Consider the following 16,732-nt stretch of genomic DNA (forward strand, 5'->3'; position numbering starts at 1 on the left):
TTATAATTTATTTTCAATCATATAAATAAATCTATTAACATTATTTATGAGCTCTTCATTTCATCGATTGGCTAGTAAATTTCTTTTAGCAAAAAAAAAAATACAGATAATTGCTAGAAAGTGTATAAAAATTAACTTGCAATTAAACTAGAATTGGCCATGTGTCGTCATCGGGAGAGGAGTGTGTTAAATGATATCACAAATGGATTGGAGGGGGGATTGGGGAATGATCTACGTAGGATAATTTTTTTCTAGGGTATTTTACAGGAAGAGGTTGTTGTTGTTGTAGCTGTAGCCACCATGATGATGCCCATATCCATAACCTCCACCAAATCCTCCACCAAAGCCACCAGCTCCACCACCAAATCCTGCACCAGCTCCAGCTCCACCGAAGCCTCCAGCTCCACCAGCACCTCCAGCACCACCTCCAAATCCTCCAGCTCCTCCGGCTCCACCGCCGAATCCTCCAGCACCTCCGTAAATGTGAGGATGATGGGCATGGCCGATCTTCTTGACGATCGCATTGAAACCGTGGTGTTTGTCAGCCACGTACTCTACAACTCGCTTCGTGCCATCGGGTTCATAGAGGTAGTAACCGCCTGAAAGTAGAGAAATTTGAATCATAGGGTTGTGCAGAAAATTTGGTGCCAATAAAATGAATATCAATAATAATAATAATTTGTTGTATTGATTGTTTAATAGTTCGGTAGCACTTTAGGATCAAGTAAGAACACTGAGAAAAAAAGGGGGTGTGATTAACTTTTTTTCTTCGTAACTTTAACACTTTTTAGGTGTAAAAATATATCAACATTTTTTAATGTTAATTTTACACCTTTTTAAGTGTAAAATTGACATGAAAAAGGGTTAATTTAACCTCTAATACACCTAAAAAGCATAATATTTACACCGATTTCGGATCAATAATGCAGGGTAAAATTAACATTTCCGGAATGTTATTTTAACTTTTTCGGATTTCTCTCAGTGAAGGTCTTTAAATTAAAGATTTAGATTTAAAGATGTCAAAATCCTAAACGAAAAGCATTTTGATTGGGTTTTTAAAACCAAATGGATTATGGTTCTATTCCGCTGAAAAATGGAAAGGGAAATATATCTTCCGAAGAAGTGTTTTAGCACATGACTGTTCTCAAGTTCTTCTGCATTATCGACTATTGCTTGTATTCGTTGTATTCGTTCCCGTATCGACTGTTCTCCTCAACCCTTGTCGTATTCCAAAAACACAAAATAGTCGTGACGAGAACCAACACAAAGAAAAGTCAATCACGCAGAAGCACATGAGAACAGCCATGTACTAAAAGAAATATTCAAGAGAAATATTTCCATTTTCCTTTTCATTTGAAGAGCACCATAATTCATCCTTTATATTCAATTTTTCATTCAATTAGAGATGATAAATCATATTACAGGTCTGAAGATCTTCTAAGGGTGGATCGTCGCCCCCAAAAATTAAATGATTCTTTTTAAAAACTATTTGACGCTTATGACGAATTATCTTTTGCAAAATATGTTCTATTAGTAACTAATGCAAGTCATTTTGCAGAAAATAATTAGTAAAAAGCAGTGAATAATTTCCAAAAAATCATTTTGGAGTTACGTGTCGATCCAACTTTTGCGGTTAATGAGCTAGGTTTTTCAGGACAATCTGTCCTTCCCCGGTGAGCGTCGGAATTTGTTGATTAATTCTTATGAATGAAACACACAATTTCACCAGAGCTTTCGACACTTATCGCGTCTTCCTCAGTGGTTCTTGGTTGGTCTTTTCTTTAGGATTGTGTAACTGGTTTGAATTCGTATCAGTTCATTCGCTGTGTATAAAAGAAAGAAGAAAATTATCTGCTAACTAAATTCAAAACTGTGACAAAAATCCTAAAGAAAAGACCAACCAAGAATCACTGAGAAAGACACGATAAGTGTCGAAAGCTCTGGTAAAATTGTGTGTTTGATTCATAAGATTTGATCAGCAAATTTCGACGCTCACCGGAAGGACAGATTGACCTGAAAAACTTAGCTCAGTTACACCACCGCACCGTCGGTTATACCTTTATACAACAATTTACGGTTAATGTTTCACCGAATGTTTACGAAATATTCATTGACTTAGATGAAAATAAAACATGCAATTTTTGGTTTTTGTGGTATGTGTCTCGGCTCACCGTGAAAATTTTGGAGTATAATGTCCATAGGGGGAGGCTTTGATGTTTCGCATACAAAAATGATGTCCAAGTTAAGTAATTTTTTCTGACTACAACACGAACCGTATCAATTCACCAACTATGCCAAAAAAACCTCTTACTTACTAGGTTCAAAATCCTATCTCACAAAATCCTGGGAAATCCTCACATTTTTCTCTAGAAGAAAATGAAAATTTAATGGCGATTTGTCCGATAGTTCAATCAAGTTTCTATTTTCGCATATAATTTACATCACTCAAAAACGTCCCATTTTCACCGTAAATTTTGCACCCGACATTAAAAGTTACACATCATTGTTTAGACGGAACTCTAGTCTATCTGATTAAATAGTTTATGTGAGGAATAATATCTTTTAATATTACTTTTATGAAGATTTGTAAAAGGCATAATTTTATACACTGAGGAATCCATTTTCTTTCTTTGATTTTCAAATTCCATGAAAATGTCACTTTGGCAACCCCAAAATGTATGTGGAAATTTGAAGGTTATGTTGCATTGACGTCCGCAACACACAAGTGAGGTTATGTTAGAACATTAAAATTATAGTGTTGCCAGATTCACTATGCGATACATAATAATTCTTAATATCCGATCGATGAATATGGGTCAAGTTTGCGAATTTTTTTCCACCCACAAAAACGGCCTTCTTCATTCCAAGAGGTTTTTATACAAATTTAAACCCTAATAACCCCTCTACATCCTGTGATAGTAGTTTTCCAAAAAAAGTGATATCAATTGTGCAAAATTGTACAAAATATTACACATTAAAATTACAGTTTTGCACCTGTTTTTAATTTTTGTTTCCTGAAACTAGGAAAAAAGAATTAGACACCCAATTTTTTCAGGAGAGGTGGGATTTAAGAGTAGCTATTAAAATATATAGCCATATGTGAGATTCATAAAGGAATACGGAAGAAATACGAAGTGTTTGATGGTAGCGTATATGCGAAACATCAAAGCTTCCCCCTACTAATAGTTTAATATAAATTTGCTTAATTTGGTTACTAAATTGATTGATTAAAAGTTAAGCGAAAGCCTAACAAGTAGTTATTAAGTCATTGTTAAAGGAAAATTATTTAAAAAAAACAGTGCAAAATTTTTATTGATTTTTTTAATCTAGATAGTCTTCAGTGTAATAAAATCGTTTATTAATTTAACCATCTAGCTTTAATATTGAAAAAGAAAAAAACATATATTATACTATTAAAGCCCTGGGAAAATTTTCTGAATAACCTTTTACTGATTATATTGAGGTATGTTTCGCCGCGATCGCGATTTTACAATTTGGGAACAGTTAGCTAAGACACTTACCTTTCACGGAGTCTCCATGCCTTTGCTCCCATTGCTTCTTGTGGTCACCGGTGTGGAAGTCTTTGACACCGTAGTCGAATTTGTAGTTAGGGTAGTGCTGAAAATTTAACACTAATTAAAATTGGGATAAATAAAATTCTGTTTTGTAAAACTCTTTAGAATAAAAGTCTTTTAGAAGAGTTTTACTAAATTTCGGCCAGCTTGCAATTCCGTTCACTTCCTTTGTTTCTTAAGTTTCCATGAATTTTTAGGTTTTGCATATTCAGGAGATTATGCAAGGCAAAGAAAACAAAAAATGTCGCTTCGATGAACGTGATGATGTGAAAAAGACTTTGGAAGAATTCCAGAAAGACAAGGAAAAGAATCAAGGTGGACGAAATATTACCCAAAGATCTCTGTATTTTTATTCATTTTAAAAGGTGTTGAGAATAATTTCAAAACTGATTTAAAAATGTTTAAAATTTAAGATTTTGGCGATTGCATGCGACTATGGCGAAAATTGTTACATTTACCCTAATAGACTTTTAGTAGCCTTATAACAAGATTATTTTCAATTTAAATCCTTGTAGAATTATTCAAATATTTTATAAACTATCAGTTTAAGAAACATTTTCATTTCTTCATTGTGTTATAGATTTCTTAAAAGGAGTCTTATATATAGCCATGCCTGATGTATGCCTGTATAAGTGTTTTTTTCGGTCACGGTGACCAGTATAAACAAAGCAGTGCACTTATAAGGGACTTAAGACTTTCTCAAAGCATTAAAAGTAAAATTCTCATTAACAATCTCATAAATGCATTATTAAAAGTCTTGAAGATAGTAATTTTGCTTTTTACCATGTTACTTTGAAAAGTTGTTGCAACCTATTTAAGATTGATATAAGCAGACTATAGGAATATATGGTTTTATAACCTTTCACTTGAAGAATTGTACAAGATGATATTGTAAAAGAGAAATGTTTTATGGGTAATCTCAAAGAAAAAACTTGGAAAATTGTTTGTAAATTTTATAGCCTATAAGAAAGTTCGTACTTCTCTCACAAACATTGTTCGTAAAGCTGTCTACACATTATCAAAAAATTCTGTAAAAAATGACATTAAAAAAAGTTCTTTAAAAAAATCGCCTCCAGACTAGTGAAATTTTTTTTTAAAAAAACTGTATTTTTTACAGAAATTTGTATAGTGTGTAGGCGATTTTGTAAAAAAACGACCCATTTTTTTAAAAAATCAAGGTTTTTTCTTTAAAAAAATTCTTTTAAAAAAATGCCTCTACACACTGGGACAATTTTTTACAAAACAGTTTTTTAAAGAATTTTTTAAAAAATCACAGCAACTCGAGACATTTTTCATGAAAATTTGTCATTTGAGTGGTGGAAAAAGTGTGAAAAGTATTTGTTGGAATTCCCTGGGATAGTTGTTAGTGAATGTTCGTGGAAAATTTTCCAAAATTGCGAAAGTGCAGTGTTTTTCTACAGAAGTTGTTCCCAGTGGAATCAAAGCCAGCTTTGGAGAAACATTTTCGCTGATTTTTCTTTTGACGTTGCCGAAAGTTGTGATATCTGTGTATTCTTGAAGATTTTTATGGTACAGTGACCTCGTGCACCAAATTAAAACATGAATGGAAAGAAGGAAATTGAAGAATTTTGGAACATGAACCTGGTAAATCAATCAAGACAATAGACCTATTCAGAGCCACTGAGGAGATCCTAGTACATACAAGAGTCATCCGTAGTTACCACAGCCCATCACTTGAAGCCCCAGAACCACCTCCCATCAATCCTCCTTTTCAACCACGATGGAAATGTTCCCATCCGGAAGCACAAGGATGAGATGGCTACAAACTTTTGCTTCCTCCATGGGACTCCTGCTTGGACAGTAGTGGATAGAGGGAGAAGGCTTTAATGTAGACCGGATAACCAATAAAAGATTTCGGATTGGAAACCAAGATATGAGAATTTATTTTTCATAAAATTTATCATAATTATCACCAGTCTCCGGAATCAAATCAGTGTCATCCAGTATCCGGAATCAAATTTGTAGAATTGCACTGGATCAATTTTTGCAGGAATTTTGGTGAAGCACTTTCTAATTATTCCCCAAAGTCCTTCCCCTCATCCACTATCATGCTCTTCCAATTGTAGTCCTGAATTTTTTGCAGGAATAGCTTTGCAATAAAATCAGCGATTTTCTTTTTAGCATATTCATAGTACTTACGTCAATGTTCTTGGTTACAAATACTCCTGTTCATCCAAACGTATCCACAAGTTTTCCTGAAGTCCTGAAGCTTTTCCTGAAAGAGCTGCTGATCAATGGAATCTAGGATCTTTTGAGCTGCAGACCTTCTTCTCCACTCTACCCATTGTTCCTGGTAACAAATTTGTCCTTCCGAGTAATTTCTGCGGTTCTTCTGATGAGCATGTTTTGGTTTCCAGATTATCGCAAAGAAAAACAATTTCTGTACATAAATAACTGCGATAGTCACACAAAATTTTTAGGGAAAAACAACATTTTGAGGTTATGTTCACACACTCCGGAATATTGATTCCACTGGGAACAACTTCTGTAGAAAAACACTGCACTTTTGCAATTTTGGAAAATTTTCCACGAACATTCACTAACAACTATCCCAGGGAATTCCAACAAACACTTTTCACACTTTTTCCACCACTCAAATGACAAATTTTCATGAAAAATAATCCCAAGCGAAATGCTGAGAGTAATCTGTCAGAAATTTTTTACAAAAATTAAGTCTAGTGTGGAGGCATTTTTTTTAAAAAAATTTTTTAAAAAACAGTTTTTTTTAAAAAATTTTTTAAAAAATTTTTTAAAGAATTTTTTTAAAAAATGCTCATAATGTGTAGACAGCTTAAGACAATTAGTTAACGAATAGTTTTTTTTATTATTATTTTAGAACCGTTTTTCGTACACTTTGTTTGTCTGATAAAACTTTACAAACAAATGACAAAATTTTACGAACATTTTTCTTCATGTTTTCGAACATTTTCAAATATTTCGTAAAATTGTTGGTAAATGTTTGTGTATTCCTATTAGGGCCTACGAGATGCTCGTAAATCATATAGTCTACTAGAAATTTTCGTAAAAGTTTGTAGTTTTTCACAAACATTATTTGTAAGATGATAACTTGACGAACATTCTTTGATGTTTTACACAATTTTTTTTCGTGAATCTTCGTGAAAACAGGGAAAATAATATTTTTGTCATTTGTTTGTAAAGTTTTGCCAGTGAGAGAAAAAATGGACGAACAAATGTTTGTATAGGAACAGAAAATGCTGGTGAAGTGATCATTTTGAGTTCGTCAAAATGTTCAAATAATTCAGTAGGAATTCAGAAACATTTGGAAACAATTTTACGAAATAGGAGCATTTTTTCTGTATACACTAAAAGGTATCTAGTTTATCCTTACCCAGTAATGGTCCCCATATCCGTAGCCACCACCGATGCCTCCTCCGTATCCACCTGCTCCTCCTCCAGCGCCAAATCCGCCAGCAGCACCCCCAAAACCACCTCCAATTCCACCTCCGGTGCCTCCTCCAATGCCTCCCCCAAATCCACCTCCAAATCCACCACCGCCAAAGCCTCCCCCATAGCCTCCACCGTAGCCGTGAATATTATCATGCCGATGGACATAGCTCTGGGCTCCTCCAGCAGCAGCTACAGCCATACAAGCGAAGAAACTGAGCACCTAAAAGCAGGAATCACAAGAAAGATTACAATACAATGCTCCATTCAAAATTTAATTGATCTTCTCCGAGTCTAAAACCCCATTACAACCATCCTCATGAGCTTCTTACAGAATTGGATGGTTTTTGCATGCAAAATAAATTTCAAAGAGCACATAAATTGTCTAACTTGGCAGAAACCATAAAAAAGTAAATTATTTTCAATGTTTGACCAAGGATTGTTCACTTTAACACTCGCCAATGCCAATGTGAAGAGAAGTTTTCACGGCTGGTTGAAGCTCAACACATTAGAAAATTGCATTTTGCTCATGTCGAAATTAAATAATTGCAATTTAAGGAAAAGCATTTTATATAAGTTTTAGCATTTCTCACCTCTTTCGACAAAATGTACAAAATCGAGGTGAAATTGAGGTGAGAACGCCCATTTTCATTTACAATTCAATTGAATAATCGATTGAATTCCCTCTTAATGCATTTTGAACATAAGTTGGGGCTGTTCTTGGAAATTTGAGATAAAATTTATTGCAATTCATACAGCATGTCGTACACATAATATTGTGATAAGGAAGCATTATGTGAGGCGATTTATTTTATAATAATTCTAAGGAATTTATTATAGAGTAATATTTTATGAAAATGGTGAACAAATCGTCTTTCTTACACTCAGAAAAATAATCGGGTAAAACTTACTCGAATCGATGTTGAATTAACTCTTTTTCGTTGTGATTTTCGATTGACTATATTTTAGAGTTGATTTTACTTTTATTTAGGTGTAATATTCGGAAGAGTTGTTTCAACTTTTTTCTCCTAAAATTTACATTACAAAAGAGTGTAAATAACTCTTTTTAAGACTGAAAATAACTCGTTTTAAGAGTTAAAATAACTCTTTCAAATCTCAATATGAATATGTTCTGCAATTTTATTTTTTTTTATTTTATCATGTTCTTTATTAGTATTTTCTTGACCTCAAGTTCTCTATGTTCCGAGCGAAATATCACGTATGCAAGCACATGTCTTCATGAAACACTGTTAGGCATATTTCCAATTGATGTTCCTTATGAACTTTATCACACGAAAATCTTCTTGACTGAAGTATATTCTTAAAACGAAAACACCTAAGCATATACTTCAGTCGAGATTAAATTTTACATCGAAAAAGAGTAATAATTACATCGATATCCGACGAATTAATTCAACTCGCACGAAGAGGTGTTTCAACTCTATTTACTAAAATTTACGACGAAAAAGAGCGACAATCACATCAATTCGTAGAGTTAATTTAACTCTTCCATAGAGTTGTTTTAACTTTTTAGGTTTTTTCTTAGTGTACTTAATTTTGATTCTCAGAATAGATACACAATTATTCAAAATTCCTGTAATCCCTGTAATAGTTCATAAATTCAATAAAATTCATTTAAGTTTCACATGGGTAAGCTTTCAAGAGTTTCTGCAGGTAATTAAATAAATTGGTACCCATTTTGCAGAATAATAAAAAAAATTATTTGGACAGTAAAAATAGAGTGTGATTAGTATTACTTCGAAGTATTAATCGTAAATTTTTATTGCTTAAAAATAATGTAATATTATGTGGAAAATTAAGTAGTTAATGTCCATTTTTGCATCTTGGGGAAATTAATGGGATTTCTGATAAACTTTGGTCTATTTACTGATGAAAATGTAATAATTTATTGCTTTTTTTAAATGATTTTTTACGATGTTATGTATGTTTCACTAACTAGCTAATATACTAAGTACTTATAAAGTACTTAATAAGTACTTAATTTAATGCAATTGCACTTTTAGAAAAGTTTAGACATCGTTACTAATGAAAATTAGTTGATCAGGTGATTATTATCAAATCTATATAAAATAGTTATTATAATATTAAAACATTTTACTCATAATAAATTTATTAGTAGTGACAACATAAGGCAATATTTACGTGGATAAGTTGCGGCAATTATCTCATAATGGTTTCATATAATTGTATTTGCTTGTGTTAAATTAAATTAAATGAAATCGATATCCCAACTAATATTGGTCCTAAATCCCTTTTAGTTCTCACAACTAATGCAAATAAATGGACCTATATTTTCATAAAGTTCTGACAATTTTTTCAATAGTAAAGAGTGGTTTTTTACTTATGTTTTGAAGTTTTTTCGAGCTATATAGTAACCACAACTAATACGATATAGTTATTACAGCCAATAAGATGGGTATAAACCAAATTTATTTAGTTATTGAAACTAATATGTTATAGTACCCGTTACTAATCTAATTTAGTTATGATAACTAAATGAAAAAGTTACTGTAAGTAATCTTGGTCAACTATTTCATTTAGTTACCCTAGATAAATACATGGATGGGCCTATGCTTACTACATTTTGTAGTTTTCATTACTGTATATGGGGTAGTTGGGACTAAGTTTTTCTAAGAGTGTGCTTAGCCTTAAGTTGGAGAATTGGGGCACCGTTTAATTGTGACAGTTTTGGAACTTGTTGAATTTTATCAATTTATTTATTTTTGCTTATTTTTGCTGTCAATTTTCTTATCATAGAATTAATATGCGACATTTTAAACGTAACAACTAATTTTAAATGTAATATTAATTTTGTGATAACAAATCTTTAAATATTAAAAGACATTCTTGTAATTCGTCAATCATTTTATTAACATAAATCTTTCGTTGAATCATTTCTTATTTAATTATAGTGAATAACAATTAGCACACATAATTAAACTTTAAATATTATAAAAAATTCGCGAATTAAACCTCATGCAATTCAATGAAGATGGTAGTGGTCAAGTTCGAATTTGTTTGTAATTTGAAAGCTAAAACCTCGAGGAAATCATTGGCAAGACAAATTAAGTTCAAATAAAGTAATCTGTAGAAAATATTTTAATAAATTCATATTATTTAATTAATATAGCTCTCGCCAAATTTTTCATTAATCTTTTCAAAACAAAGTTGGGTGCGTCCTGTATGATCCTTAAGCAAATATTTCTCTTTTCAAACTTCCTAATAAATGCATTACAACAAAAATATTTAAAATAATTAACAGAAGCGTTTAAAAACAAATGAGCATTAGTAACTGGAAGGAAAATACTCTACCAATTTTTGACCAGTTCTGAAGATTAGTTTAATTACCTAAAGATCTGAAAATCCTTAAAAATTTGAATTGGAATTGGAAACGCTTTAACAACCCTTCTGGCCAAGTAAGCGTGAATTAATACCTGAATTAATCTCTATCCTTCACACTTTACTTTTTACAGGCTTCCGTAGAAATGACCCCTTAGGAAATATATGTGGGAGATGCTGTTTTGCGTTCGTAGCGGTGAGCATTGGAACTATGAAATTTCTGTTGGCGGTCGTGGTATTAGAACCTACTACTGAAATCTTATCAGTAAGGCCTAAAATAATGCCGATAGCTGAGTGGTAATTAAAGTTTTAGTGCTGGGACCACTTTCTCTGTGTCAACTGGGAAATAGTGGCTAACTTTTAAATGAAATTTTTATTTGACAGCTTTTCTTAGATTTAATATGTAGGGGAAAACGCGCTACTTTCGGACTACGGGCGACTCAAGCTTCGGACAACTTAATTTTTCTTATTGGATTAACTTAATGTTCTTATTGGATTTCATTCTATTTCCTGGAAATTTTGAGCATTAAACCAACTATTGAAATATAGTATTATTATAATATATTGAGCCAAATTAATTCAAAACACATTGATGAATTGCTTGAAGCCTGAGTCATCTGAAGGTAGCGCGCTTTCCCCTATTGGAAAAAGTTTTATGAAGCAGAGAAAATGGTAAAAGAATTCCAACAATAACACATGTTTTTATGATTTGATATATTTCTTTACGTCTTTAAAGTTTTATGGACTAGTTTACCTAAAGTCAATAGCATTTGTGTTTTAATTGATAATAATATAACATTTATATAAATGAGTACTAATAAATGTACAATTAATTTACGATTTTTTGTTTAATCAACAAAAATAATTGCATGGTAATTCATTATGGTAACTCATGAAGAACCCTCAATTTATTTTGAATAACTTTTCAAAAGCATTACGGAATTCGGAAAGCCAATTTTTGGAAAATATTCTTTTCTTTTTAATTATTATAATTAGAATTATTATGAGCATTTTTTTCGTCCTAGCATTTGAGAAAAAAACGACGATTTATGAATTTTGAGCAGTATTAAAAAAAGCATATAACCACATTAAAAGTATTTCGTATTAATGAATTTAAATTTTCTCATGTCTTATTCGTTATAAAATTTTATTTTCGCTGTAGTGCAAATCGGAGCAGAATTAGTCATAAGTAAAATTGGACAGTGGGACATGGGACGTAGGTAAAATTGGAGGTGGTGTTATACTTTTCTTTATGAAGAATATTGAGAAAATTACTATAATTCCTTCCCTATTGAAATATATGTATTTATTTGCCCTATCAGGAAATATTTAATAGTAAACTAATTTGAAAAGTTCTCCCTAATGTTCTGAATGAATTTTCGGTCTGATGAGATGTAGCAGATAGTGGACGGAAAAATAGACCTCTCTAGATTTTTACTCTTTAATTCTTCACGACGTTTCTGTGTCAGCCTTTTGGATGGTGAACATCTCAGTGAAAAATTGCAAAAAAGTTCAAGTGATGTGCAGCAGTAAATTTTCCCACCTGTACGTAATTTTTCCTCCAATTCGAAACCTGATGAAGAGGACATTCATCCTCGAAACGTCGTGAAGAATTAAAGAGTAAAAATCTAGAGAGGTCTATTTTTCCGTCCACTATCTGTTCTCCCTAATGTTTTATATAGTTTTCAGAGAATAGAATGTGTATTTGCTTATAGGAACCTAGGAAAAAATAATTTTCTTAATACCTCTTAGTTTTTCAGGTTTTAAATTTATTAACCCAGTACGTCTTAAGAAATTAGTATTCGCAAGTAATTAGGAATAAGGCAGGATATAATATCATTCTTCTCTTTCTTGTACGTTTAACGATTTAAGGGCAATTTTAACACCGATGTCAGAAAGAAAATGATTATTTCTGAATATGTAAATTTACTTTTTGTAGTAGTGCATAATCACAATGCAGAAGTTTGTAGGAATCAAGGACATTTGCTGCAAATCTCCAGCTAATTGTTATATTAAATATTTAAGCTTAAGAAGGAGGAATTTTCAAGTTATTGCATTGACGAATGATTTTAAGTATTTTTTCATAATTTATATTTTCTCTAAACACAAACATACAATAACTATGCATAATATTTTTCACAAGGACGAAAATGATCAATTAATGGTATTTTCAGGAAAATTTATATGCTGGACACATCCATGGCTTAAGTCGAAGGACGACTATGCGTAATTATAATCAAAATAATGAAGAGACTACAGTCCTATCAGTAGTTTCCCACTCAGTCACCTCTCGGATTAATCCGTAAGTCTGCCCAGCGCATTAAACGGTCTTCAGACAAGATGTTTAGCCTATTTAGCCCAGTTCCCGAAGATCTCAAATCCCAAATAGCGAGCATTTTCATTGCTTCTTCCGGGAGTAATAGGTCATTTATCTTTAATAAACCAATCCTACTTCAATTTTTCTAAAAAAATCGTGATTGATAAGAAATTAGAGCGGTTAAGCCATATGGCTGAGCCTTGGGTCTGAAGCCCATATCATGGGCTATAATGGTTCCAATCGTCCATAAAGATAAAAAGATCACGGAATGCGTCTTTGTTGGATTTTCCAAGGTTTAAGGAGAAACGGTTCATTTTGATTATCATTCTTTTCTATCGGTTTCCTTTCCATTTTTCTTTTATTTTGGATCAGTGAAAAGCATCTCATTCTTAAAGGGTTCAGAAAATCAAGATATTAAAATAAATAGAATAAATATTATAATTGAAGTTAAATATATTATACTGAGCTCTTTTTGGCGATTTGTTCGAAAAATTGTTATCACAGAAATGTCCGTCGAATTTTTACTGTTTTTATTAGGTACACAAAAAGTAATATTGATACTATAAGAACTTTTAGTGAATATATTAGACATTAGACGCAAATATGTAACACAAATTTAAGCACTTTGCAATTAGTGTAATCACTGAGTTAAATGTCCGTTAAACGTTCGATTTATTTATTATTCCCTTACAACTTACAACTCTTAATTTCCCACTGCTCTTGGGGTGCACTAATCACTTAAACTCTTCACCAAAAATAGCCAAAAATAATTGGACTACTACCTTAAGGTTCTGCATCCTGTCTCAGCGGTGGTAAGGGCTAAGAACGAATCCTGATGACGCCTACGAAAGAACTCACGGAAAAATCGAACTGCGCCAAAGGCTCAAAAAAGACTGATTGTCTTGAGGGCACCATGTGAGCTTTTATACAAGAAAAACTTAATTTGTGTGCTGAAATTGTGGTGTAGAGAGAAAAAAAAAGATTGCACCCACCACCCCAGTTAATTGAAAACAAACAATAAATTATTTGCCAACACATTCCGATCGAAAGTGGAGTATTGTGAATGATTTTCAATTTTATGCCACAAAAGTGCACAAGTAGGAGAAGAAAATCTAAGACAAGATGGTAGGGAAAAACGCAATGCAATTCTTTACCCAATGCCCTTTGTGGTTTGATTTAGAAAAAAAGTAAGAAAACATGAGTTTTAAACAGGTAAGAAAAAGTGTAGTCAGAGATGGTGAAGTGCGAGTTTCCCAGTGGTTTTGATGCAACAGACATGCACCAATATTGCACCTAAATCTGTTAGGAAAATTTTGTGGTGTTTTGTTATTCGAAAACACCAAAGTCTTGAGGAACTTCAATTCAAACTCTCATGAAAATTCTTTAATGATGAAGAAATTTCCTTCATAGAAATTACCAATCATGATCACAACATTGTCATGGAATTTCATCAGGTAAATCACACCGGAGGGAAGACATAAAAAAAAAACCATTGAAGCTAATTTATTCAACAGAGAAATACATTTCAATTAATATTATTTTCCCGCGGAAAGAAATTCAATTTAAAGCAAACACCATTTTTTTATCTCCATCGCAGGTGATAATAACTATAATTTCAGGTGTAATTTACAAAATATCACCATTAATTTTCATCTCAATGGACTTTTAATAGCCTCTCACTGGGAGATTAGTTTTCCATGTGACAAGTTTCAACACCAAACATTGTAGCAAAAACCATAAATTAATCGATTAATTTTTCCAACCATGTCTCCACGGGGGCGGCCAAAGTCTTGTAGCGTGAAAAAAGTGGAGTTTGCAGGTAAGAATGCACCTGCAATTATGTTGCAATTAATTGCAGAGACCTATTGCACAAAAATACGTTACATGGTCAATTTGCAGGGTGAATGCAAAGCTTAGAAAAAAAACTGACCGCACTTCAAGCTCAATCTTAAGCAGAACTTCCGACAGCCACTGAAAATCCAGTGCTGGGAAAACTTTCAACTGGAAATTAATTGAAATTTGGAAAATCATGTCAGCGTTATGCAAAAACAATTAAAGGGATGTATTCATTTAATAAAATCGTGTTCTTATACTCGGAATAAGTAATCTAATTGAAGAGTACTCCGTGCTTAAATTTACACATAAATTAGGGTAATTATCACACCAAAAATAAAAATACTTCGACTGTCAAGGTTGAGATAATATCAAGGATTATTATGGATACTGAATGTTTGGCAAAGTAGGGGAACGTTCATGCCTTCGAATAATGTGAATTTTCTTTAAGTTTTCCTAAGAGACTTACACATTTCTATTAAATATTAGTTAGCTTATTATGATTTATTGTAATTATGCGACGATTATGTGCAAATCTCTTAGGAAAAGTAAAAGTAATTCACATTGTTCTAAGGTATGTACGTTCGAAGGGAGAGTACTTTCCCCTATCAGCAATTCTATCACGTATTGAATATTCTGTACAGGTTGTCTGATAAGTCCGCGTAAAAGCATATTTAAATTAACACAGTAGATTTTTTAGTACTACTCATAGTATGAGCTTATGTCAAGTTTTATTTCGATCTAATAATTCTTTCTTATTTTGCAAACCAATTGAAGTTGACGTGTTAGTGAATTTTTCAAAATGAAAAATTTGAACTTCGAGCAGTGATAATGTTCTTTGATAAAATAGGTTTAAAGGCAATGGAATTTCATTCCAAGATGGTAAAAGGACTAGGCATATCTCTTCCTATAAAATCAATTGTCGGCAGTCGATCATTTGAGTTTGAAGGTGGTCAGCAAGCCTCGGAGATGAACTATGCAGTGGAAGTCCAAAAGGCGAAACAACCCAGGAATTGTAAAAACAATGCATGTTACTGATTATACAGACCGAAATGTGGATAGGTCTAAAATTGCTCATATCGTAGGCATCTTAAACCAATAGCTGCAACAAATTTTATAATAAGATTATATATGAAAAAATGTTTCAAAAGCTTATGCAGCGTCTTTTAAAAATGCGACAAAAACCCAAAAACCTTTTAAAGTACAAGATTCTGAGACTCATTTAGACCATTTTAAGTATATTAAGACTGATTTTATGCATCATAGTGTAGCTATGTACGTGTTGGACGTACTACTATGATACTAAATTGATACAAGAATACAAGAATACAAGGATACAAGAATTGATACAGTGGGACCTCGATGCAGTCAACTTATTATTTCCAGGCCTGTTGGACTCTATTGGATTCGTTGATTCTATTGGAGTACGAAAAAAATTAATTAGAATGAAAAATTTTGATAGAATGTGGTATTATTTCATGTTTATCCTAGATCATTGATAAATTCAAAACTATTGTCGAATATTTATTTAATTAACCCATAAATTCTACACTCGCTGTTTTTATAATTAGTATATCTTAAGTATAAACAACTGATTAAAGGGGAAAGCTCGAGTGGTAATGAGGGTCGTATTAATAAACTTCCAATAGACTTATGGGAGGTCGTCTGAAGCCTCTAAGTCAGAGGTGTGCAAGAACCGTTTTAAACCGAACAAACGTCAATTAAAACTTACACGTTAATGGTCAAAACGCTACTGGGACAGACCTATTTTAACGTTTATTCAGTTTCAACGGTTCAACGGTTCGCGCACACTTCACACCCCTGCTCTAAGCCAATATATTTAACCATTCTGTGCTTTAATCTTTAATATTTTTTGTTAACCAATTTTAATTTTCTGTTGCTTATTTTGTTTTTGATCCAAATTTTCTTTTGAGATATTAATCTTTTAAATTAAAAATGAAATTTTGAATTTACACTACATTTTTTTAAATAAGTAAATTTATTGAAAAGTATGAATAAATTTCGAAAAAAAATTCGATATGTTGTATTCAAGAAATCTAGCATCCTATACGTTTTTCTTTGATTTAATTTCCTTACATTACGATCATAGGCCTAATCAAAAAATCTTAAGACAAGAGAAAAAGGACATGAGAACTTTCAATCGGTTGAAACGCATAAAATCACGAAAAGAAAATTATTTTGTTGGAAAATATTTAGACGG

General features: G+C 32.2%; 1 protein-coding gene across 1 annotated transcript; it reads right to left on the reverse strand.

Annotated features, from left to right (window-relative positions):
- Window positions 1–131: 131 nt before the first annotated feature.
- On the reverse strand, window positions 132–7,316 carry LOC129801103 (ctenidin-3-like). The gene is made up of 5 exons (XM_055845865.1): window positions 7,311–7,316; window positions 6,946–7,224; window positions 3,522–3,618; window positions 504–599; window positions 132–395 (listed from the first exon to the last, which is right to left on the reverse strand). Exons 1-5 carry the CDS (start codon window positions 7,314–7,316, stop codon window positions 262–264), a joined length of 612 nt encoding a protein of 203 aa, XP_055701840.1. The 3' UTR covers window positions 132–261.
- Window positions 7,317–16,732: the final 9,416 nt, after the last annotated feature.

The sequence above is a fragment of the Phlebotomus papatasi genome, chromosome 2, assembly GCF_024763615.1.
Source record: "Phlebotomus papatasi isolate M1 chromosome 2, Ppap_2.1, whole genome shotgun sequence".
NCBI lineage: Eukaryota > Metazoa > Arthropoda > Insecta > Diptera > Psychodidae > Phlebotomus > Phlebotomus papatasi.